Below are 25,608 nucleotides of genomic sequence, written 5' to 3'. Positions count from 1 at the left end.
ATCGTTGTTACGTAGTCGTCACAAAACTTCATTAAACAGTAATGAGAAACGAATGGATTAACTCAGGTGTTATCCGATAGTTTTTTAAGAACATATTCTGTGTATATCAAAGGAAACTCTATTCAAACTGGTGCTGTCATTCCGATTTTGTCGAGCAAAATACACCCATATATATAAACTACTCATATACTACGGAACATTAAATTAGAGATTAAGTAGCGTATTGTGTGTTTATCAGTGTGATTATGACTTTTCTCTTTCTTGTTTCCATTAAATGCTCTCTTGTTACTTTCCGCAGTTCATGTATATATTAATGGTAAGATAATTCCATAATAATTATGCTGAGATTTAGTTTTACGATGGTTTTGGTTGACCTTACAGACAGATACTTCGGAATATTAGTTCTGACTGACTGTAAAATGACAAATACTTGTTATTTATACTATCGTATTAGGTACATTCAAATGTTCTAAAGAGTAGTAATTGCAAATTCTCATGTTACGTTATTTTTATTGACTTGTGAGACGTGTTTTTATTATGAGAGTTTTCAGATATATACACATGGAGGAAATATTTAAGAACATTTCTCCAGAACATAATTCCATCAGATTTACTAATTTAAGAATCTACACATTTAGATTTGAAATATGAACTTTATATATTAAGGTAAAAAATCATAATATAGTTTTCGTGTACTCTGATTTTGGATTTACATATTTATGCCTTCATGTAGTCAAAAATATATTATTTTGAAGGGAGAAGTTGACTAACATGAAGAGTACTAATTGATTGTCAGTTTGACGTCTTTTTCAGTACCAAAGCTATATGAGACACGGCGTGTTACTGCCGAAAGTGGGATTTGAACCACTACTGGGGTTGTTTTCATTTGAGACAGATACTCCCACTGAAGATCAAACCAATTGGCACACTGAAAGCACAGGGGATAGTCATTGACCACGAAAAGCGCGTGAAGATGATTTATGTACGTCCTTCATGTAGATTTCGTTCTTAAGTAATATAAGTACTATTAAGTAAAGAAAAAACACACTCAAGATGTCACCGTAATCGGTTATTGTACGGTTCGTATGAGACTTACCAAGTGATGGTTCAGACCCTACTGTAAGCCGTAGATCGCATTTCGTATTGCCTTTAGTGTTGGAGGGCGTTAATCTGAAATCAGTCAATCAATATTCTCCATATTAGTTTCCCCGTCGGTAATATGTATTCTTGACTACATGGATACACAGACTTGAGGAAATGAGTATATACAAATGGTATTTTTATATTATAGTTTTGCACCTTAAGATAATCTAGTGAGTGTTTCCCTCTCACCCTGCCCCCTCTCGCTCTGGAATTTAAAAATTATCTTCATCAACAAGTAACAACCATTTTCAAGGCAATATTTTGTAGATTTATGATGGAACTTACACGTAAGAAATATTAATAAAAATAAATAACTAAAAAATTGTAAGTGGTTTTCTGTAATAAAAAAAAAAGCTTTTATTATGAATTTGTATCATTACAGTGTGTATTAAACTGTTTTATGTATAAGTTGACAAGGGCAACCTACTGGTTGTTCGAATAGCGTAATGTAGAGAATGTTCATTTTTTCAGGTCTCAACCGGTTTTGGTCGATTCTCCAGGTAAAAGCGGAGCCAAATTTTATCAGTCGTACGACAAATTATTTATTGTTAAAACCTTAACCAGCGAGGAAGTTGAACGAATGCACTCATTCTTGAAGCATTATCATCCTGTAAGTATGTACAAAACGTAGAAAAATAATGAAACGCTGTTATGATTTATTTTAATTTTGAGAAAGGAACTCATAAACAGAAGTTAGGATATTTAGTTGTGTTAGAGACAGAGAGAGAGAGAGAGAGAGAGAGAACGAATAATAATAATAATACTGCAAAATTATCTATTTTGAATCAGAGGTAAAATGGTTTCAGAGTCCTATTTAAGATAGTTTATAAAACAAAAATGTGTATTTATGTTTTGACATTACTGTTCTAAGGCCATTGTTTATATTCAGGGGCGGACCAAGGACCGGGCGACTGACCGGACCGCCAGTCTGGGGGTGCCAAAACGAGCCTCGAGAAGTAAATTTTATAACGTGTTTTCTTCTGACTCTTCTGGTTTATGAAGTAGCATCAATTACATATCTTTTTCCATTCCACTATGGAAGAAGAGAGTTTCATACTAGTAGGAGGGCTGTATCAACAAATGGAGACATGGCATGTAGAAAAAAGAGTGGAGGGGGAGTTGGTATTGTTTATAGCGCGCCGTGTTCTTTGTGAACTTTTCCTAGGCAATGAATGTTATTGGATTATATATATGTTACTCTTTTAAAGTAAAGTGGTGGTGATGGGGGGAAGTATATACAGCACTTACTTTTGAATTCTTAGAAACGACACTGCCGCGCCAAACTGTCGGCCTTTGTTGTAAGTAGTGTCTAGGACAGTCCTCGTGCTATGTACAGTCCTTGCCAAATCATTCATTTCAGCAGTGCTTGTGAAATTGAATATACCACTTTGCGACAACATAGAAGGGGGTTAGAAGCAGCACTACGAAAATAATAATAATTCAGCATAGGGTAGGACTAGGGAAAGGGGGGAAGGGGCAAAATCACTTTGGCCGGATGAAAATTTTTGCCTTGGTCCACCCCTTTTTATATTACATAAATATCTTCATGTTTCTTACGCCCTTCTTCAACATGAACATGTTGAACACTTTTTGATCTTTATTTCTTTTTTATTACGTATCTGTGGCAGAGAAGAGAAACAGTAAGCGTGATGGTTTCCAGTTGTAGGTTATATATTCGTATTCTGTAATCTAGTGATAGAAGTTACGGATGATAAATAAATATTTAGAATAATCACTAGTCAAGTTCGAATATTTGGCAGCAGAATGTACGGAAACGTATATTATGAAATCACAAAGTATTTAATTATAATAGAAACGCAAACTAAAATAGGTACTTAATAGCCATATTAAAATTGAATTAAGATCAGCTACTTACATTTCTAACAATACTAAGGGTTTTGGTTGAAGTTTACATTGTATGATTACTACATTTTTCAAAATATTGTTTAAAGAAAACACCTTAATGCATTTAATACTTTACAAGATTCTATAATGTTGAATAATATATGTTCTACTACTTCAGAATTGATATACAATTACTCTCCAGAATTATGCAAATATGGCAGTGGTTGATGTATTACCTTGAAGAATCGAGTTGAGATAATACTAGACAGTTACATCGAGTTTGAGTGTGTTTGTCATGTGTGAATGGATTTTGAAATTATATATACATATTTTCCAGTGTAATCCTTAAAATAAATTATCACATAATTGTAATTGTAAAACCATTTCAGTCAAAAGTCTGACAATTGAGGCGGTCTGCGTAAAAAGGAAACGTACTTCTGGAAATGGTTTATATTATTATTAGTCTGCTTTCAGCTATAGTAATATAAATAAGCTCAATTGAAAAAAAAAAAATACGCTTTTCTGAACGAAATAGTATGAGATTTTTTTTCTTTCTTTTCTTTTCTTCAAATTCCTTGGCTGAACAACACAGGCGTGTCGATTCGATGGGATTCCGGATGCTGGCGTATTTATACATCTTGGCTCGTTCATCAAGAACTCTTCAGTATGGGCGATTTTTGAAATAGTGTTGTTAGTTTTGTTATTAAGAGAACTCAATTTTAATTGTATTTTGTTTCTCTTGCTTATCCGTCATCTTCATCAAAGGTGTCTCTTATACTTTGAGGTCATGAATTACAGCTGATAATTATTTTATTGTTAATTTAGATTTAAAGTCCTCTCATTAATCTAGTCTAATTATTGAACAACTTCTCTGCTTTTCCTTCATATCAGGAAGTGTATTTACACGATATTTTAACTTCGAAATACGACATGATAAGTTTATGATGTCATCACGTGATTTGTCATATTTCTGAAATAGAAACGAATGGATAACTTTCCTTTATTTCTTAATACTTACTATCTTCCAGGACACTGTGATATATATTTTAATATTCCATTTTCAAAACGAAAATGGGCGTGAATTTTATTTCGGTGACTTTTGAGCTTCTTGATGAAGTCTGTGTGGGTAAAAACGCGTTTGCCGTTTGAATAAAAGAACCTATTTGTATAATTGAAATATTTTCAAAATATAACAAAACCACAACCAGCTTAAACAACTTACAGGGTGTCTATCGGTCACGAAAGTCATGAATGTCACGAAAAAGTCACGAAATCAGAAAACGGTCATGAAAGTCACGAAAAAGTCACGAAATTTATCTTTTGGGTCACGATTTTTCTGTGTAAATGTAAGTACAGATTGGAAAATTTGTTCTATAAAACGTCAACATTCACCATCAAAAATGTCTATGGCTGGATTTAGACGCTACCAAATCGCAAGAAAAGTGGCATGGATGAAAATTCTGCTCAATTCGCACCCAAATTCGCTCTTGAAAATGTTAGGAAATCTTATTATTTGGTAAAGAAAAGGTCACGAAAAAGTCACGAAATTTCATTTTGGAATTTTAATAGACACACCCTGACTTACTTCATACCATCCCCATGAAACACTTCGTGCAGTAGATAATGTATATATCACCGTATATAATGTATATATCACTCTCAACAGAAGAGTTCCATTTGGTCAGATAAATTACCGTTGATAAAGTTCTTCTCGAACTTTATCATATACGCCGCCAGGAAAGCTTCAAATCTTACTTCAAATTACCGTTGTCAACTGCTATTATTTTGTCTCGCTGCCTGCTGTAAGAATGTAGCTTTATGAGTATTGTTGGCAGTTCGTAGCACTCGTGCCTCTTATATGCATGGGAAATAAATCGTGTTTTTTCAGAAATAAATTATGGGAGATAATATTGACTAGGTACTGTCGTTCTTTTGGTGTTTCAAAGTACTATGCGGTCATAGTGCGTGATAAATGGTGGCAGTTTCTGAGGAGTTCTTTTCGACCAATTCTAGTGACAGTTAATAGTTATTTCATTCAACCAGTAAGGCGAGATTATTTACATAATATTTGGGGCTGCCAGCCAGTAGCTAGCAATCATAACACTGGGTAATTAAAATTATGGAATTTGGCACATTATGGAACCTTAGTTGGACACTTCTAAAAAACGTTGCGTGAAGGAAACCATTATAAAAAGATAGGAGATTCGGATGAAAATTTATAACCTGCTCAAAACTAATTGAATACATAAGTAGACCTAGTTGAACTCCAATGTAAAATCCCCAAAACTTAACATTTTCGGTATTCAGTTTCTCGCTTCATCTCCCAACTGCCCTTTCGAGATGGACGAGGCACATAAACACACAGCCGGTCGTTCCATTAAGGACGGGCATGGTATATAAACTACATAATCTGGCTGGAGAAGACGGGTGTGGTTTATAAGCCTCATTTTCGCTTCATTTGCCAAATATATCATTCAGTACGCAATCATAGGTTTGGATAGCTTTCAGGACGGCTTTTGTTTTTTTCTTCGTCTTTGAAGAGACTAATAGCCGTTCCTAAAGGGTTAAAAAGTAGATAGTGGAATTAACATTTTTAGAGTACATTATGAACTTTAAGTAATTCCTAGCAAACAGGAGTCTAGTGTAGTTTTAAAACAATATGTTGCCATTCATATTTAATTCGGTTACTTGTGTGCAAAGCAGATAATTACTATTTTGTAAATTCCCTCGTGTCTATATGGTTACCGTGCCTTCGGACGGGAGACCCAGGGTCAATATCCATGTTAAAAATTGTAGGTCTACGTCTCACATAGCCTAGCTGCTGAACGGAACACTAAACCAGCCAATTAAAATTTCCCAGTTTTTCACATTACGTGACGTAGTACATAATGGAATTCACGAATAAAATGTATTTTTCTAGTAAATAAGATTTTAGTTACGAGGTCTGTTCGGAAAGCTTCGTGGCTTCAGTTTTTTGTGTACTATCTTCCGAAAGTAGTTCGATCTAACTTCATTTGTAATTCTATGATCTGTGTGTAATTACATGTTGATTGCAATTTCCAGTTTTCTTAATAGGCCTAAATGGGCGAGTTAGAGGAGCAGCGAATTCGTGTGAAACTCAGAAAATATTTAGAGATAAATCAGTTGTTAAAAACAGCATTTGAGGATTCATCTTCAGTGATGAGTGCAACGTACAAGTGGTGAAGAATTTTCAAAGACAGTACTTCTGTTGAAGGTGTCCGTTCAGGATGATCACCAGTGTTAAAAACTTATAAGTGATTCGTTCCAACCGTTGCTGAGAATTCGTGAAGTGCCTGAAGAGATTAACACCTCCGAAATTGTGTGTCGTGAGACTCGCCCGACAATATTTTTACCATGGCTTTTGTCAGAGATTCAAAACGAGACACAAATATGAGCGAGCCAAGAGTTTCTGAGTTGAACTAATTACGATAAAAATTCCATGGAAAACATCTCATATGGGGTGAGACATGGGTATATAGATACGATGTTAAAACAAAACGTCAGTCACCACAATGTGTAGGAAAATCTTTGTTGCGATCCAAGAAGGCGCGAGAAGTTTGGTCGAATTCGAAAATTGTTCTCACTACTTTTTCGATTCTGAATGTGACATTCACCACTGCAATCAATGAGGCACATTATACGGGGTTGATAAAACTTCTTTTAATCGGATGTTTGGAAAAGAAAGACCAAATGCATATTTACCAAGCTTAGTCGCCAAATTTTAAGTGTGTTCTCAACAGGGTTGGCTGGTTTAAACCAAAAAACGAAAAATGTTCATAAAAGTGCAAGTTTTCGTAAAATCTTTATGAACACACATTTGTGGGTTATCACGTTTCACTCCCATATATTATTCGTATTATATTCAGACCTCAATTCCCCATTCATTACTCAAATAGATTATACTACAAAAGCATTTTTTTTAAATAAGCTCTCAAATGTTTCTTTTGTGATTTTTTGTAGTTTGTTATTGTTGTTATGCAACTGCAATCAAAGAAATTCTAAATATTGTTTCGTCTTAATAATGTTTACTATTGACAAAATACATCGAAGTAAAGTACTTTTTTTGGGGTGGGGGGATCATACAAAACCCACAAAGAGATATTTATTGAAATCAGAAGTATCTTTTGTAACTATTTATGTATAAATGGGCCAGAGCCAAAGTGGTCTCAAATAATTCATATCTTTATTCACTTTTCTTACTGATATGCAAATTAAGTCGTCAGATTTCTTTAACGTGGACTAATAAAAGTCGTAGTGAACCCACTTGGACTAAATTAGTTCTCCTGTATCCTGCAGTATTTTGAAATTGTCCATATGGAATCTGTATAATGGCTTCACATGTGCAACTGTTTATTTTTTGTCCTTCTGAAATGACTTGACAATTATATTAACAAGTATGTAAAGATTAGTACAACGTATTTTTATCAGGAGCCCATTGTGAGTGAGTCGGCAGACGTATCGCATTTGTGGCCAGTTAGTCCTGGTTTCGAGTTCAAATGGAGGACAATTACTCTCGGATGTAAGACGAGAAGCGGTTTGTATTCCGCTTTAAGCATATGTGACCCCTTCCAGCATAACCCGGTTGTTGCATAATAACACCATGGTGAAACAAACTTGTTTCTGTCCATATGTGATATAAATACATAGAACAAATTATTTTTTTTTAAAAAAAAAAAGTGGTTTAAACAAAAAACAGTTTTTTTTTTTTTTTTTTACAATAAAAACCATGGTTTTTGCCAACCCTGGTTCTCAAAGACAGTCGCTTTAAATCCATTGACATCATTAAAGAAAATATACAATTAAAAGTACGCAGCATTCCAAGTGTTTCTTACATAGCAGAGCCACTGAATTCAATGCATAGACTCAAAAACGACTACTTTGAAGTCGATAAAACTGACTGGCTTCTAGTCAAGTGCAATTTATGTTTAAGAAGTTCTTGGAAGTTTTCGGACAGATCTAGTTTCATACTCTAAAAGACGTGTTAGAAACCATTGTTATTCACTCTTTTAAAAGTAGAAGATATTCTGACCAAACATATACATTTTTACTAAAGACATATGCGTGTAAAATTATGTATACTAGTGTGATATACCTTGTGTACGATTTTAAGTACTAAATATTTCTTTACCCTGTGATGTGAAAACATTTGAAATTTTTATCTGTAGGTGCAAGTAGTCTCTGAGATCAAGCTCTAGTTTAGTTGATGCATGCTTCAGCTTTCACTTAAGTATGACTTTTTTTTAAAAAAAGAAAAAACAAAGATCAAAGAAATGGGGGGAAATTGATTCACTGGTAAAAATCTGCAAGAAATGTAATTACACAGTTTTTAATAAATGTCCATTTACCGAATAGTATTAGTTTTCTCTTCCTTCTTATCCATATCTTAATATTGTTATGGGAGTACAAATAAGTATGATTAATTTGAAACAAGAGGCTGACATAAATAGTGAACTGTGAGTAAACATATTGTTTATGTGTACGTTTATTTACAGTACATAGTAGAAAGACATGGGAAAACTTTACTACCCCAGTATCTGGGCATGTATAGACTGACTGTAGATGGTGTTGAGCACTATATGGTAGCAATGCGTAATGTTTTCAGCAATCACTTACAAACACACAGGTTAGTATGATTTTGTAATATCATTAGTTTTCTGGTGATGTTCCATACAAATCTGTATTTTTGCATGGTAGTTAATAGATGCATTTGCATGTTAGCATCAATTTACCCAGCATTGTAGGCAGCACAAGTACGACAGTTCTGGGTTATTTGAAAGTATTCAGCACACTTTTTTCTCACATGCTGTATTATAACACTTTGAATTTACTTATCTATAATGTTTCATTTACAAATTATTTATTTGTGTGTGATTGTATCTGAACAATTACGTTTTACTTAGAATTTGTGGGGCTTTGGAAAACAAATCACCAGAAAGTGTTTCACTCGTAATGGCAAATAATTAATGTTAACTAGTAATAGTTGCTGAAAGAGTATGCATTTCATACAAAAATTAATGCACTTACAAGGAACCCATTGAATGCGAGGTCACAAGTGCAATCTCTAGTAAGGCTCAGTTTGAAAGTATAGTGCAAACAATGATGATAGGAAAAATATTAGCTGCTAATGACTCACTATGTGAATCAGGAGGGAGACAGAAAATACGTGTCCGGGAGGTGCAGAGATCAGTCTTCTATGGGATGTATGTATTACACTTCACAAAATGGACATCATCGACATTCACGAAATGTTCAAAACAGACCATTAACTTCCACCATGAACACCGAATATAATATGACGCGCCACAATGATCACAAATATTCTAACCATCAAGATCGAAGGCAAACTCCTTGGGAGTTAAAAACTGTTCAGGACTTTCAGCTAGGTATCCACTCTTAAAGAATGCGTATAGAATCATGTTAGTATAACTGGTGCCATTACATTTCATCAGTTCTCATCTCGCCGTTATACTAATATGATTCTATATGCATTCTTTAAGAGTGGATACCTAGCTGAACGTCCTGAACGGTTTGTAACTCCCAAGGAGTTCGCCTTTGATCTTGATGGTGCGAACGTTTGTGATCATTGTGACGCGTCATTTTACATTCGGTGTTCATAGTGGAAGTTATGGTCTGTTTTGAACATTTCGTGAATGTCGACGATGTCCATTTTGTGAAGTGTAATATACACATCCCATAGAAAGTTGATCTCTGCACCTCACGGACACGTATTTTCTGCGACCCTCTTGATGTACATGGTAAGTCATTAGCAGCTAATATTTTTTTCCAGTCATCATTGTTCATACTACACTTTCAAATGAACCTTATTAGAGACTGCATTTGTGACCTCGCACTCAAGGATTCCTTGTTAGAATAAGGGAGCATGGTTAGGCATTTCTGTAGGAATTATATTGAAGAGATGCGGGTCTGAGTCCCTAGTCAGCGATTTTCTGCGGGTGGGAGATGTGGTTCCCATCACTAAAACGCATAAAGGTTGAAACAACATACGTCCGTCTCATGTATGTACAAACAATAATACTAATAATATACCTTCGTTATACATCTATTACACAAGTTATATTTTGTATTAGTTGTTTACTTTTGTTCAGCGGTAATTCGTTTCCATATTCTTGAGAAGTAATAATTAGGCAATGGCAAGTGGAAGCCACACGGTAAAGCCCAGATTGCTAGGTTGAAAGTGGATAGATTTTAGTTAATGAAGGTTCAAAACACACTCCACTTTCAATCGAGCAATACTATCACGTGTCTAGCTGCCGCTCCGAGCGCTTGTCGGTTAATCTTTTTCATAACATGTTCTTCCTGTCGAGTGAAGTCGGTTGCGAAAGCTTATTAATGTATATAATTAAACAAATTGCCATAAACAGTTTTAAAAAAAATCAAACAATACTATAAAGAAGGTATACTGTAAGCTCTTTTTGTTAAACGCTTCAGCAGGAAGAGAAGAAAAATTTAGAAGTAGCCGTGACATGTCCAATTGAGTGCCACATTAGAATCCTGCTGCTTCTTCTTCTTGCCTGATGAAACGTTTTACGAAATTGCGTATAGTATAGCGTCTTTAGTGTTGTGTAATAATTAGACACCGGGTCTTAGGCAAAATACCTATTTCTAAACGTTAAGAGTTGATAAAACTGAACACACTGACGTTCATTTTGAGGGTCTCTCCTTCAATTTCAGTAAAAGTTATTTTGCCTATTTCACTCTATTTGCATTACAGAAATACTGAAAATTGCCTATTCTTTATATTTCTTCATTGTCGGAATTTTATTGGGTAACTACATTGATCTCTTGTTTAGTAAAGATTTTTGGTCCTTCCCTAAAAATTTAAAACTAACAGAAACGAACTTTGTCCAGGTCGAGTTCAAGCACTACCTCTTACATGGAAAGACTCACTTGCAAGAAATGTGGGGGAAATATTGCAGCTAATGTGGACTTTGTCAAATTAAAGAAGTGTTCAAACGTAGAAATATCTACCAATCTACTTGTTTGTGTATCCTTTAAATATGCCCCGCTTATATTCATGAAAATAGGAATATTGGTTTAGATTTTAAGAAAGACAATTATCAGTTGGAAACTTGAATAGGAATCGCAGTGAATGATTTTTTTGAACAAACTATCAAAAAGTACTTAAAAGGAACTTAAGATTCTCTCTACTCATTCGAAAGTGACCAATAATTTTTTCTTCTCTTTATAACGGACTTGTAAAACTTGCGTGAGGTGATCAACTGCTGTAAATAATTTATTCACACATGAAAAGAATTTCATACTCCTTCCTTAAGAAGTTCTTTACAAACAACGACCAGCTGATTAATAGAGCATTTAAATGTATGTGAAGCTTAATTTCAGTTTGTGTGTGTGTGTGTGTGTGTGTGTGTTACTAGTAGTAGATGCTTATCCAGATTTCAGTACCTACTTTCCATGGTTTTAGTGTCTTAACATCTCGTCTCTAGTAATAATGTTTTCACGATTTAGTAAGCAATGCGTTTGTAAATGTATATAAAATACGGTGCTGTAATTTGTTCTTCAGTTATAACTCTTATCTTTCTTACACTTTCTCCTCCACCTCTTGCGTACGCCTTCCTCTCTATTCGAGTGTGAATGATAGTGCTTATGGTTTATTGTTTGTAATATAGTAAGTAGTTCGCATATATACATACTAGTAGTTACGCATATATACATACTAGTAGTTAAATTCTCTTGTCTGATTTAGTGCAATTATAAAATAAACGACGCACTGCCTATATTGTGAAAATCAAGTTGTACTAGTAGCTACAAATTATGTGCATGAATGTCCTTTTTTTGTGTTATAATGTTTCGCATTTAGATGGTAGTGAATGTTTCAAACCAGTCGTTAGTTATTTTTTTTCTGCTGTTTTCATTCATTCATATTAGTGCTTACCATCATTCATATTAGTGCTTATTATCATTCATATGAGTGCATATTTCAGAAGTAAATCTAATTGAAGTAAATAATTTATTCAATCGTAACAGAAAAAGAGAGAAAACACCTTGATTAGCTACTGATATTAATGCATGTTAAAGAATTCTAATAGCTTTTATTTTATGCAAATAATTACATATTTGCAAATTCGTAGTTTCATCCAGAGCTTTAATGCAAAATAACAGTTTATCTATAAAAGTTTTGTGTTAATGCCATGAAGTACATTAAATTTCGGCTGAGCAATGCAATTTGTTTAAAGCGTGAAATGAAAGATTCAGATTTGAAATTAAGATGTACTGATAATGGGTTAACATGTCGCCAGTTTTCTTCTTTATTGAGTATCTGGTACTGCTGCACGTGTCTTGCCCATGTTAGGTACGTGAATAGGTTTCCGCAGTAATGAGGTCATACCAAAACATAGCATTCCTGTGTTATGAATGCCATCTGTATCAACCCAATATACAGGGTGTTTCAAAACAACACCGATAAAGTTTGGAAGGTGATTTCTGACATCAAGATAAGACAAAAAGTACCAACCTGGGTGTACAACTTATTCCATGCCGAAAACATTAAAAATAAATAAATAAATAAATAAATAAAATAAAAAAATAAAAAAAAAATAAATAAAATAAAAGTCCATAGCTCCAAAAGTATGGGACCTATCGTAGTCGGGTCAAGATTTCACTTAGGAACTGGTATGTGCCCTATCCAAATATCCAAGTTTCAGAATCCTCTGGTACTTCTGCAGCAATTTTTATAGAGGTAGTTGGTGAGTACTTCAAATAATATGCCCGTAGCCAAACTCCCTCTATAAAAAATGTTTCGTGAGTACCTTAGGATTCTAAAACATATATTTTTGGATAGTGCACATATTAGTTCCAAAGTGAAGTCTTGACCCGACTGCAGTACGTCCCATTGTTTTAGAGCTAAAGTTCATATTTTCATGTTTTCGGCAGCTTGTAATTCCATAAGAAAGCACTTGTGCACTCAGCTTGGTCTATACTTTTTGTCTTATCTTGATTTTAGGAATCACCTTCCAAACGTTGTCACATATATATATATATATATATATATATATATATATATATATGCAGTAAGTGCGGATAATATGGTTCATACACTACTAACCATTAGTGGCGGAAAATTGAAATTGGCGATTGAAACCAGTCCGAGTCAGATTTGCTAGAAACTTGCAAGATGGTTTCAAGGTAAACTGTGAAACCATGTGTTAAATTTACTCCGAGTTGGTATTAAACGTGAGAGCTGTTCAAATAGATGCCACGAACTGACATCACAGAACGAACTTCCATCTCACTGTATTTGCCATGCTGCTCTCCCGCTAGAGCACGATGCTTTTCTGGAGGTCGTGGCATTTTCTGTGAGGGCTCATCTTGCATTGTGGTCTGTGCACCCGCCAGCTGCATTGGATTCAAGCGCTGATAGTGAGTTCCATCCTTACAGATTCCAAACACGCATAGCAGTGGTTGACATCAGGATAATCGACACCATATACCACTACAAAGCCTTAATTGCACTCAAAGATGTGAGTGAAGATGTGGATAGGTGTATAAATTGTTGACTGTAAGATGCTGTGATCAATCAATCAGCGCTGAAATGCGGTATGGCGGTTGATCCTGGTTGCAGATGCATTTCAATGAAGACGCCTGCACTAATAAACAGGAAAAGCATATTATTGTGTCTAGAACATGCTTGTTGTTCGGGATAAGATTAACAACTTAGATGTGAATTGTTAATTCCCATCTGTGTATTCTCCAAACACATCTGAGTTTCCAGTTTCTTTCTTTCTGGGTATCTGCATAAAGTACAGATGATTTTAAAACTAGAGTGATTAGGAAAAAGAGGTGTCTGCTTTCTCCCCAAAAATACGCCATTGTGCCGAAAAGAATTGATGTGCTTGTCTCTCGATAGCGGAAGTTTGTAGCTGCGTAAGCAATTACTTTCATGAGGAAATCCACCGTTGTCACCAAGGGAATCGAATTTCGTTTCTACCTTTAAAAAGCGTTTATATATATATATATATATATATATATATATATATATATATATATATATATATATATGACATATTAATACCCTCTTTATGTATAATCATGAATAAGTTTTTGAATATATATATATATATATCTTTTTTCTTTGTTTCCTGTTAGTCATTGTCGTGTACCCTTTAAATGATAAATACTACAATGCTAAAACGGATGCAAAGTGTACCTTCTTAAGATAAGCATATTTGGAATTTTGTTTAAAGCATAGGTAAAAATATTAAGATCCTACAGCCAGTATTATAGTACCCAGATAGTAGAAAATAATGATTTACAAGAGTGAGATAGTGTTTTCGACACTCATCCTGATTTCATACTTATGGATCCAGTTCTTCATTTCCTTTTCAGTATTGTGAAAAATGTAAAAAATGAATTGGTATATTCAATCAGATCCTTGACATTCTTCACTATCATTAAGAATTCTTTCCGTTTATCAATAAATAATAATAAACGTGCACCAGAAGTTTGCCGAGTGTTACTACGTAATACAGATATCATACGATAGGCAGATTTAGAATATATAATAATAATAATAATAATAATAATAATAATACGGAACACTCGGCAAACTGGCATGATTTGATAATCTAACGTTGTTATTCATGCCAACGAAGAAGTAACTTTCGCTTACTAACTCACGAAAGGTTATCAAATATCAAAAGATGAAGTTTTGTATGAAGCCATCTCCTCGAAAAGTATGAAACTATTGTACAAAATTTTGACATTTTTCAAATGAACATTAAATTATGGGGTTGAAGAATACGTAAAAATTATACTATGCTACTACGAGCCTAAAACGGGATTTTTTTTTGAAAGGGACATTCTATGTCACGTTTGCATTTTTCGCTGGACACCGGACGATTTTCTGAAGAAAGAAAGAAAGAAAAAAAAGAAGAAGAAAAAAAAAGAAAGTTCCATTAAAAACGGGACGTCTGGTCACCCAGTCTTACGGTAACCATAAATAAATTGTTTGGAGTACCTACTTGTTTATAGCATATCATAATTACTGATTGAAGTTATGTAAGATTTTACAGAAATACTCAGAAAGATTTTTTAAAAATATATATGTAAAGAAAATGTTTACAATAATATAAGTATCGTTATTGGGAGTATGAATGTCACCATTATTCACATTGACCTTGAAAGTCAGGGAAATTGCTATATTTCACTAAAGAGTCAGGAAAAACATGCACTCATATTTCAGGGAAGTATTCAAGTAGTTCCTGCTACTCATGCGATGTTATCAAGTATTAAGCTCCTCATTGAAAATATGAAGAATATTGAAAAGCACTGAAAGGGTTAAAACTTCTATCTTTGAAAGGAGAATAAATCAAGTAAAAAAGATTTAGATGCTACAGAAGAAAAAATCATTGTTGTACATTATCAAAGAGGTGGTCAAATTGTTATGTATATGTTTATTGTTTATATTTGAATGTATTCAGAATGCCGAGATATTACGTTAATGTATAATTATTGTATGGTACTAATGTCTTATTATATTGTAAATTCACGAATCTTGATTCATAATAAGTATTTTCAACCAGAAAGTAATCTTATACTCTATTCAAAAATTAAAAACGAGAACTTTGGGCGGCTATGGAAGTGGTGGAGCTAAACCTAACCATAAATGTGTTTAAGGTGTCGCGGGTCAGAGAAACTTTACGTACGTAGTCATGGAAATTAAGATAAATCAATATCAAAATTTCAGTGTGAACCATAAATACAATATTCTAGTTCACAGTTTTAACAAAACAAAATATATGAAACTTGAAGATTCCAGAAGGACCAATAAGGAAGAGGATTTAAATGTGTATGATCATATAATAGAAAGAACAAGAAAATTAAGTACTTAGGCACGACAATCACCGAAGACAATAAAACATCAGAGAAGATACAAGAAAGAATAACAAACGGAAATAAATAGTATTACACATTACAAAATAATTTTAAATCTAGAAACGTCAGTAAAAAAATAAAATTAAGCCTGTACAATACGATACTAAAACCAATAGTCATGTATGGTTCACGAAGTTGGGTAAAAGACCACGAGAAAGGAGGAATGGTTAGTTAGATGGGAAATATCCTGCGGAAAAAAAAAAAAGACCAATAAGAGAGATTAACGCGTGGCACATTAGAACAAATTTAGAGTTACGGGATCTATACGACCAACAAAATATAATTGTAAGAATCAAACAAGGAAGACTAAGATGGGCAGGACGTGTACAGCGCATGCACGAAAGTAGAACAGCTAAGAAGGTGTTCATATGGAAACCAATCGGTCGAAAGAGAAGAGGCAGGCCAGGAAAAAAAGTGGACAGATGACATAGAAGAGAATGTAAAGAAATTTGGAATTAGGGGCTGGAGAAGAAAAGCAGAGAATCGAGAAAAATAGAAAAGAGTGGTTAGGGAGACCAAGATCCTACAGGGGCTGTAGCGCTGACCAGTAGTAGTAGTAGTAGTTTTTTTTTTTTCCATATACGGTATATAAACCATCTCTTACAGCAGGAAAAAAAAATATCGGTTGTCATGATAACGAACGTTTTATTTTATTTTATTTTTATTTTTTTTTTTTAGCGCCATAAAAATTGATCTTTTACGATTTTCAAAAACTGTGTATGAGAATATACCCTCAAGAGTGTCATTTTGTTTAGATTGCTTCTCCTATTGATTGATATATGATCTCATCTTTGGACAACATTTTTGTAAAAAAAATGAAACTTTTAAAGAGTTTGGGCCATATTTCATTAACTATACAATGTAATAATTTGTTGTTAGTATCGTCATGAAAAGTTTCATGTGTTTATTTGTGTATCAGTTTCTTTGTAATAGGTGGCGTGTTTATAGTAGAGTATCAATTTTTTACATTTACAAAAAAAATCTTTGTTTTCTCGAAAACTATGCATGAGTATTTACTCACTCATAGAACTTTGTATCTATGGAATGATATATGTATCATCTTTCATTATTTTTTTCCATAACTCGGATAATAATGTAGAATTTCTAAATCTGTTATGAATAATAAACAAATACACCGAAGACAGCTTTAAACAACAAATATTCACTTAATGTATTTCCGTATTTTTGACCAAGATATTCATTTTGTATTGCTTTAACTCGTAGGAAATTCGACTTGAAAGGCTCGACAGTGGACCGTGAAGCCTCTGATAAAGAAAAGGAAAAGGACTTGCCAACACTTAAAGATAACGATTTCGTAAAAGAAGGAATGAAGATTTACATTGGAGACGATGCCAAAGAAAAGTTACTAGAAACGTTGAATGCTGATGTAGAGGTAAATTATTTTCTATTATTAAAATGTTGCGACAGAGATTATTTCAGTTACAGTCACTAAGTTGTCCAATTCTTATCTCAGGTTGTGCCCAAATATGCGAATTAACAGTTCGAGCATACAAGCTCGAAATATACAGTTAGTGTACACTAGATAGTGTGCACTTGGTCAAATTAAGTTTTGATTCGCGCTTCATTCGAGCACCTCATCGTAATAAAACATGAAACATTGATAACAAAGAAAAATTTTGCATGCCGCAAAAAATAAATGAAAATGCATAAATATTTTCTAATGAATGACTCTGGTTATATCTTAAAAAAAAAAGTGCAGATTGACGGTATGGGACACCCATAAGATGATTTACAAAGTGTTCGATGTATGCTAACAGCTTCAGAAGTTGTATTCAGTCGCCGCATGTGCAAATATTTATTATTTGGTCTAGGAATTAATTCGTGCGGGTGGACAAGAGATGGCGCAACGAACAGAGCGTCCCACAGTTCCGTGTATCCACACATGTGTTGCAAACCCCTGTCATCGCGTATCGTTCGTAGTATAGGGCAGTGGATTAAAGCGTCAACAACACCAGTTTGTAGTTAAGTGAACATGGCGCAATTTGTGCCTGATAAAGTGTTTTTGCGGGGTGTCCTGCTGCATTACTTTAACATGCAGAAAAGTGCGACTGAAAGTCATCGTATTTTGGTGGAAGTGTATGGTGACCATGCTCTAGCTGAGCGAACGTGTCAGAAGTGGTTTGCACGGTTTAGAAGTGGTGATTTCGGCTTGGCAGACCAAGAGCGAGCTGGACAGCCAAAAAAAAATTCAAGACGAAGAATTGACAGCATTGCTCGAGCAGGATTCGTGTCAAACGCAGGAACAACTTGCAGCAGCATTAGGCGTTGATCAAACAACAGTCTCCAAACGCTTGAAAGCCATGGGAATGATTCAAAAGATGTCACATTGGGTTCCACATGAATTGAAAGACAGAGACGTTGGAAGACGAAAAACCATTTGCGAATTGCTGCTTCAACGACAGAGCAGAAAGGGGTTTCTGCATCGAATTATTACGGGTGATGAGAAGTGGATCCATTACGAGAACCCTAAACGAAAAAAAGGCCTGGGTGAAACCAGGTGAACCAGGTCCATCACAACCAAAACGAGATATTCACTGTGCAAAGGTTATGCTGTGCATATGGTGGGATATGAAAGGTGTGGTGTACTATGAGCTGCTGCAACCGGGTGAAACTATGAATGGAGAACGTTATCGACGACAATTAATGCGTTTGAAGCAAGCTCTGGCCAGAACACGACCAGAATGGGAGAACAGACATGATAAACTTATTGTTCAACATGATAACGCTCGCCCACATGTCGCAAAACCGGTCAAAACCTATTTAGAAAATGTCGGATGGGAAGTTTTACCCCACCCGCCGTATTCACCAGACGTTGCTCCTTCGGACTACTACTTGTTCGATTGCATGAACAACGATTTGATTGGACAGCGGTTTACTTCTTCAGAAGATATCGAAACATGGGTCTCTGACTGGATCGCTTCCAAGCGAGGACTTCTTTCGCCACGGAATCCGTACATTGCCTGACAGATGGGCGAAAGTGGTGGCTAGCGATGGACAATATTTTTCTTAAGGTATTTATGTATTTTGTGTTTGTACTACAGCTTCAATGTGTGCGTACCAACCGCACGAATTAATTCCTAGACCAAATATTTCGCATCTCCTACACGCAAATTAAAAGAGCGGAGCGTGACGACAATGATTATGCACATATTATGTTATGCGCAACATAAACTCGTAATAGCCTAAAAAACACCGAACTATTGGTGATGTCCTATTATTCTTAAGCATACCTGCGCAAGGGAATATTTCATAACCCATAGGGAGGAGAGTAGCACTGGGGAGTAAAGCGCTGATGACACTGCTGCGGGCGCTGTTCACTTGCAATGTGACAATTTCTTAGTCCTCCAAATGTAACTTAGAAAATTTATTGTCGAGCGAAGGCTGGCAACTAGCAAGACTTTGAGGGCACCGTGGGGAATGGTATTTACAGTGAATGTGGCACAAAACTACTTTGGGAAATGCATAATGTATCAGATCTTAGATAGTTCATATTGTGTTGAATTGCTTTCTGTGCGATGGATTACAACATGGCACCGTGTGTTATTTCTACAGCATTGCTTCAGCTACAGGTATACTAATTTGGTTATTTCTACCGCATTGCTTTAGCAACATGTGTACTAATTGGGTTATTTCTATCATATTACGCTGTTACTTAGATGTTACTTTTACTTTGTGAATTTATAGTTTTACATATAAATCTTCGAAATAGTCTCCTGATATTCTTAACCTGCACTTAAAGTGAATACTTATAAGGGAGACAAGGAAAGAAGTGGTGCAGTTGAACAATATGAGGACGAAAATTACAGAAGAAAGCTATTATATCACTATGAAATACCAATGTGTAAGGATCTGATCTATGCAGGCCGGATAACTCAGTAATATGATAAAAATAAAAAATAGAAAAAAAAAAAAGATTACTATCCTCCTTAAACGGAGCTCTGTACATAGTATACACATTCCATTATTCACTTGCACTCTACTACAATATTCTAAGCCATAGCAAGTTAACACTCAACTACATTTTCGGCGCCCTCAATACCTTTGTTATACACGTCTGTCTTCTCTCCTTCATACTCTCTGTTGCGAAAATAGTTATTAAATTACGAAACAAATCATCTTGTCCAAGTATAACCATAAATAAAAACTGCTAATATGATAAGAATTTTATGAAAATTAAGACACAGTTCTATTAAAAATACACTATATGTGTGTTATGTAATGGCTCTTATATTGTTCAACTATACGAAAGGGATTACTAGTTCATAAGCATTTCATAGTAGGTGCAATAGTGTGATTATACGAATTAAGATGAATTTGGAAAAACTTAATATTGGTATAGAAAGAAAACTTTTGACCTCATTTCGCTTTTGGACAGCTGTCAGTAACTATAAAAATGTACAGTAATTGGTATATTACGATCCTTGACACAAAACTAGCTCAAGGAAATATAGTAAACTCGAAGAGAGTTGGCTTGTTTAGAATCAGAACTAGCAAGTTGTGCCTTACGATCTACTAAGAACTAACATTTGCAACTATATTTGAAGGTGCATAGACTAAATGAATAATATAGGCATTCATTATTCTATGCTATAGCGTAAAAGTTTAATTCATATACCCTTTAAGTTCATAATCTACGTGCAAATAACTGCAGTCCCGATAATCTAATTATCACAATCAAAATATATAAACTACATGTAACATTTTAAGCACAAATATCATTATTACATTATTAAAAATATTATTTGGTTACTTATCTTAACGGGATTTTAGGTTTCATTATATACTCAGGAAGCATATCATATATATATATTGTAACTTTATGATATTCCACTTATAAAATCAGTAATGTGCATATTTATCAAAGAAATTATTGTAATATCAGCTCATAAAAATATTAACCTCAACAAAAAAAATAACATTATGTTTTTTAACATCTTTATTTAGAAGTCATTCTGACAGTAAGGTTGTTTCTACTACGACAGACTGTCATCTTAAGTACACAAGCACACTCACTTAGTCATAATTTCGCGCACTATGCGTTCACACTTGTGAACTTGGAGCTTTCGACGCATGCTAGGTGGTCAGTTCCGGACAGAAGCATACTTCGAAATTGCACGGGTATCTTTTGAACGTGGCCTAAGAATCCAGTTTTATTTTCGTGGATCTAGTCCCGCTCTCTAACACCTGCATATTTTAATTGATTTGTTTCCTTTGAAAACTATTTACCTGAGATTAGCAACTTAATGTATCTCTTATTCTAGTAGAAATTTCTGTTATTGATGCCAATGCATGACTTAATGTGAACACGTAGATTGATAGATGCTTGGTAACCCAAGAGGGTGTGACTGTTAAAATTGATTTATTTTCTAAAACACTCTCTTTCTTTCTTCTATAGTAATAACCATTCGTTGTCATACGAAAACCTTAACTTTTGTATAATTTGCATTTCGGACTTCCATTTCAATTATAACCAGTCGAGCAGGTCCGGATATCATGCGTGGAAGTAGATTCACAGCATTTAACAATCATAACAATAATAATACAGATTCCAAATCTCAGTTCCAAAATTTTAATGCTTATTTCAATTACCGGGATAGAAGAGCCATATTACAGCTGTCTGCTTTTAAACGATCCGGATTGTAGGATACACCAGTTATCTCACCACTTTACTTCCTACAGCCAGTACATATATTATTTCAAGACAACGACGTATTTCCACATGACTGCGAAGCTTTATAAACAATGGCTAAGAATACATATAAAACATCCGTAACATCCATCTCGTGTTAGTACATAGGCTGTAATATTAGCTTTCTAAATTCAGGAAAATCCATATTATTTAATAAAATAATTATTGCATACAAAATCAAACTTAATAATTTTACATTGGGAATCATCTGGGATAAGGAAGTAGGCGGGGCTAGGCTCTTAGCAATTCATATTATGGTATATTTCAACGATATTCCAGAAACACATCTTACCGTTTATATTTATTTACTGCAGAAAATATAATTTTCAATATTTTTATGGCAGTTCGATTAAATAACAATTAAAATTACTTTAAACGTCAAATTAATTCCGTTTTACATTTATCAACTTTCACTGTTTATTTTTGTATATCCATCAATCGATCAATAATTAGAAAAAGATAAAAGTGCATGTATACAGAATTTAAAGCACTTTCCGCCCAGTGATTCATTTAGTATCCCAGAAAACTATAATTCAAACACTCGTTTTAATAAAATTTGAGTTGAAAATTGATAATAACATTTTAAAATTAGTACCGTAACAATAAGCTTAAAATTTAATGAACAAGTATTTAGGATAAAATAAAAAAATCAATAATCACAATGTAAACCAAAACAAATAAGACTTGAAACGATCGGTTTTCAGATCGTTACAAGGGTGCGTGAAGAAACTTTAATATTCTGTTGAAATTTTTCTCGATACTTTTTAGTGTTGTAAAGCTGCATTAAGACATGAAGCGAAGCTTTAAAATATGTACGTAAGGAATAATTTGTCGTGTTTGTCACTATTATTATTATTATTATTATTATTATTATTATTATTATTATTATTATTATTATTATTATTATCATCATCTTTTTTCAGTTTTTGACCAAATTACATTTGATGGACTATTCACTTCTTCTGGGCATCCACGATTGTGAGCGAGCGGAGCAAGAACGTGAGCAGGCCGATCAAGAGGAAGAGAACGGCATTGAGGAAGAGGACGATTCCAGTGGATCTGGAGTTGGTGGTGGGTGGCCTTCTGGGATGACGACGCCACCAGATTCTCCTCACACACTTCCTCGACAATCAAGTGTGCATGATGGGTGTATAATTCCAGAGTTGGACATATATGCTATTCCTAGTTCAGAAGGTGAATATATGTGTCTCAGGTCATAGCGTAAATTTTGACCGATTATTAATTTTAGTATTATTTATCCTATTGTTACTGTTAGCAGTAATTAATGGATAACATCTGAGGTGAATTTTAAGTCGTGTGGATGACACTGTGCCAAGTATATAGGATGTGTACAAGAACCAGATCTCCTCAGTGAAATTGTGGTATGATCTTAATTATAACTACCAAATGCATGTTTTATGTATTTAAGTAGGTAAGTAAAATGAGTTCCAGCATAGGTATGTATGGAAATTAAAAGAAGATGTGCTTAGATGATTGTATACAAAACAAACACTCAACAAACTAAAAATAGGTAATTTAGTTTCCGTGTCTCGAAATGCTCATCGGTTGAGTATAGGGAGAAGAGAATATAAAAACAATATTATCGAGAAAGGTCCGATTATGTGCCACTGCTAACTACTGTAGATATAAGTTTGTGTTAAACTATTGAAATAAGGGATAATTCGGTGAAAGTTATTACAGGAAAGCCTGTTAACAGCTGGAGAACAGTAAGATTAAAGGTGAGAAGTACTTTATAAAACATTAAATAAAGGAGAATAAGGAAGTAGCAAGATATTTAAAAAAAATCTAGGAAAAATCTAGGATAGGTCCATTAAAAATTGTTATTCAACTAAGCCATTCAGTTCTGTGTGTGTGTGTATGATCAGCAGCTGTGTGGTAAGTTCTGAAAATCTGAATCTTGTTCAAAACTGGTCCTTTCGAGGAATCCTCTTACAGAGAGAGAGAGCAGTGGAACAGAATGCAACTACTGCTCACCCAGTGCTCACAAACTTCGCATTTTCCAAATCTTCAACTTGGGTAAAGATGTTAAATGCATCGCGGCTGATTTTTGTAACATTGAGCAAAGTGTGAGTATGTAGCTGAAATAAGAGAGAAAATGTTTGTTCCCAGTCACTAGCATGATGGCTTGATTCAACTTTAAATGCCCCTTTTCAGTATCGAGGCCATACGATAGACGACAACTATATATGTATTTTATATGAGTTAAAACATACGTAATAGCCTAAAGTAAATATTATTTCTTACCCAGAATTCTATTAAAATTACAAATTTCTGGCTTTTAGTAATTCGGGACAAAATTGAAATGAAATGAAATGAAATCTTTAAGTTTTACGTCCCACGGTTATGCCGGTGAGGCTAAAGGAGACGGTGATGATGAGAGATGAGTGAAATGGTGGAATGAAGAAAGTGGGAGGAAACGGGAGAACCCCGAGAAAACCCACGAGCACGGCGTTTGTCCACCACAAAGTCCACACGGCGCGAGCTGGGATCGAACCAGGGACCCCAATCACCGGAGGTGAACGCTCTACCACTGAGCCACCGCGCCCCCCAGGGGACAAAATTGATTGTAACACAATATTAGTAGAGATAAATTGTGTTTGAATATATCATAATTATTTATATAATAATAGTAGAAACGGATTAATACTGATACAATTACTTCCGTAGTGACAAAAATAGACAATCCCGTCAACATTTCAGCAGACACGTAGGATAAGCTTGGACTATGGCTTCCTGTCCTTTTTCCACCCATTGTGTACGTGTATCCGGGTTTCTCAGAAACACCCACTTCTTGTCTCCTGTTACAATTGTACAAAATCTAAGATGATACTGGTTTTGTAGCAGTGTCTGGCAAATTGAAACTCTGCGCTGGGCTTGCACCTCTGACGGCTCATGCGGACTTTGTCGGGGGTGTTTGTTGGTGTAATCCATGTCATGTAAGCAACTGTTTACTATCGATTTGGATGCTTCAACCAATCGTGCTAGCATAGGCGTACTGGATTCTGCTTTACCATTCAAAGCGTCATGGTTCTTTTTCTCCATAAAAATCTTAGCATTGTACGAATTGCAATTTCATTCTGACTTCTTGCCCACTTCGATTCCGCGGGAATACTCGCTACACACGCAGTACTTGCCATCATTCGATGCCACGAACCTGTCCTCTATGCCTGCCAACAGCTACCTACTCTCTCAAACTGCGTTTCATGCAGCACAGTATGCTGATGGTGCAGGACTTTGCCTTCGGAAGGTCTCAGTCATAAGCATATATACCAGAGCCCTGCAAACCCAGGCACGAAGACGGCCCAGGCTGAATCTGTATTCTGTGCCCGGCACAAATGAGACAGGCTGTAAACGGGCCAGACAGGGTGTAGCCGGCCTGAAAACAACCAAATCTTTTATAAGTCAATACCTCAATATTCAATGGAAAATGAGAGATGTGTCGTCATAATGTTGTAATGTCTGTTTGTCCTTTTGAATGATAAAATCGTGTGAAAGGTTACCCAAGTTTTGCTTTCTATATCTCTATTCTATCTATCTATTTGTTATTTATGCTTACTCTGTCTATAATATATTGTCATGTTTATTATATAATACAGCTCATGGACGTAAAAATCTTATACTACACTCATCAGTGCGTTACGAGTAACAGAGAAAATAGGCAAAACTGCCACATCGTATGTAGTACGTATACTACAATAACGACTGCTAATACTACTATTACGACTGCGAATACTAGTGCTAATTCTACTATTACTGCCACTGCTACTACTATTACTACTACTAATTATTATACTAATACGACACCGAATACTGTCAATGCTATTACTAGTAATACTACAACAAATGAAATTGTAAGTTTTACGTCGCACGGTTATGCTGGCTAGGCTAAAGGAGACTGTAATAATGAGAAATGAATGAAAATGGTGGAATGAAGAAAGTGGGAGGAAACGGGAGAA

General features: G+C 34.8%; 1 protein-coding gene across 1 annotated transcript in view; it reads left to right on the top strand.

Annotated features, from left to right (window-relative positions):
* Positions 1–25,608, top strand: part of PIP4K (phosphatidylinositol 5-phosphate 4-kinase) — a 183,999-nt gene that overhangs the window by 145,582 nt on the left and 12,809 nt on the right. Inside the window, exons 4-7 of the mRNA XM_081740006.1 lie at positions 1,615–1,753; positions 8,502–8,632; positions 17,146–17,314; positions 22,555–22,825. Of these exons, the coding sequence (XP_081596132.1) occupies positions 1,615–1,753; positions 8,502–8,632; positions 17,146–17,314; positions 22,555–22,825 (710 nt within the window). The remainder of the gene's footprint in view (positions 1–1,614; positions 1,754–8,501; positions 8,633–17,145; positions 17,315–22,554; positions 22,826–25,608) is intronic.

This window comes from Thermobia domestica, chromosome 15 (genome assembly GCF_964235325.1).
Source record: "Thermobia domestica chromosome 15, izTheDome1.hap1.1, whole genome shotgun sequence".
In the NCBI taxonomy this organism is placed as follows: domain Eukaryota; kingdom Metazoa; phylum Arthropoda; class Insecta; order Zygentoma; family Lepismatidae; genus Thermobia; species Thermobia domestica.
The sequence above is the reverse complement of the archived record's forward strand: the minus strand, read 5'-3'. Positions and strand labels throughout refer to the sequence as shown.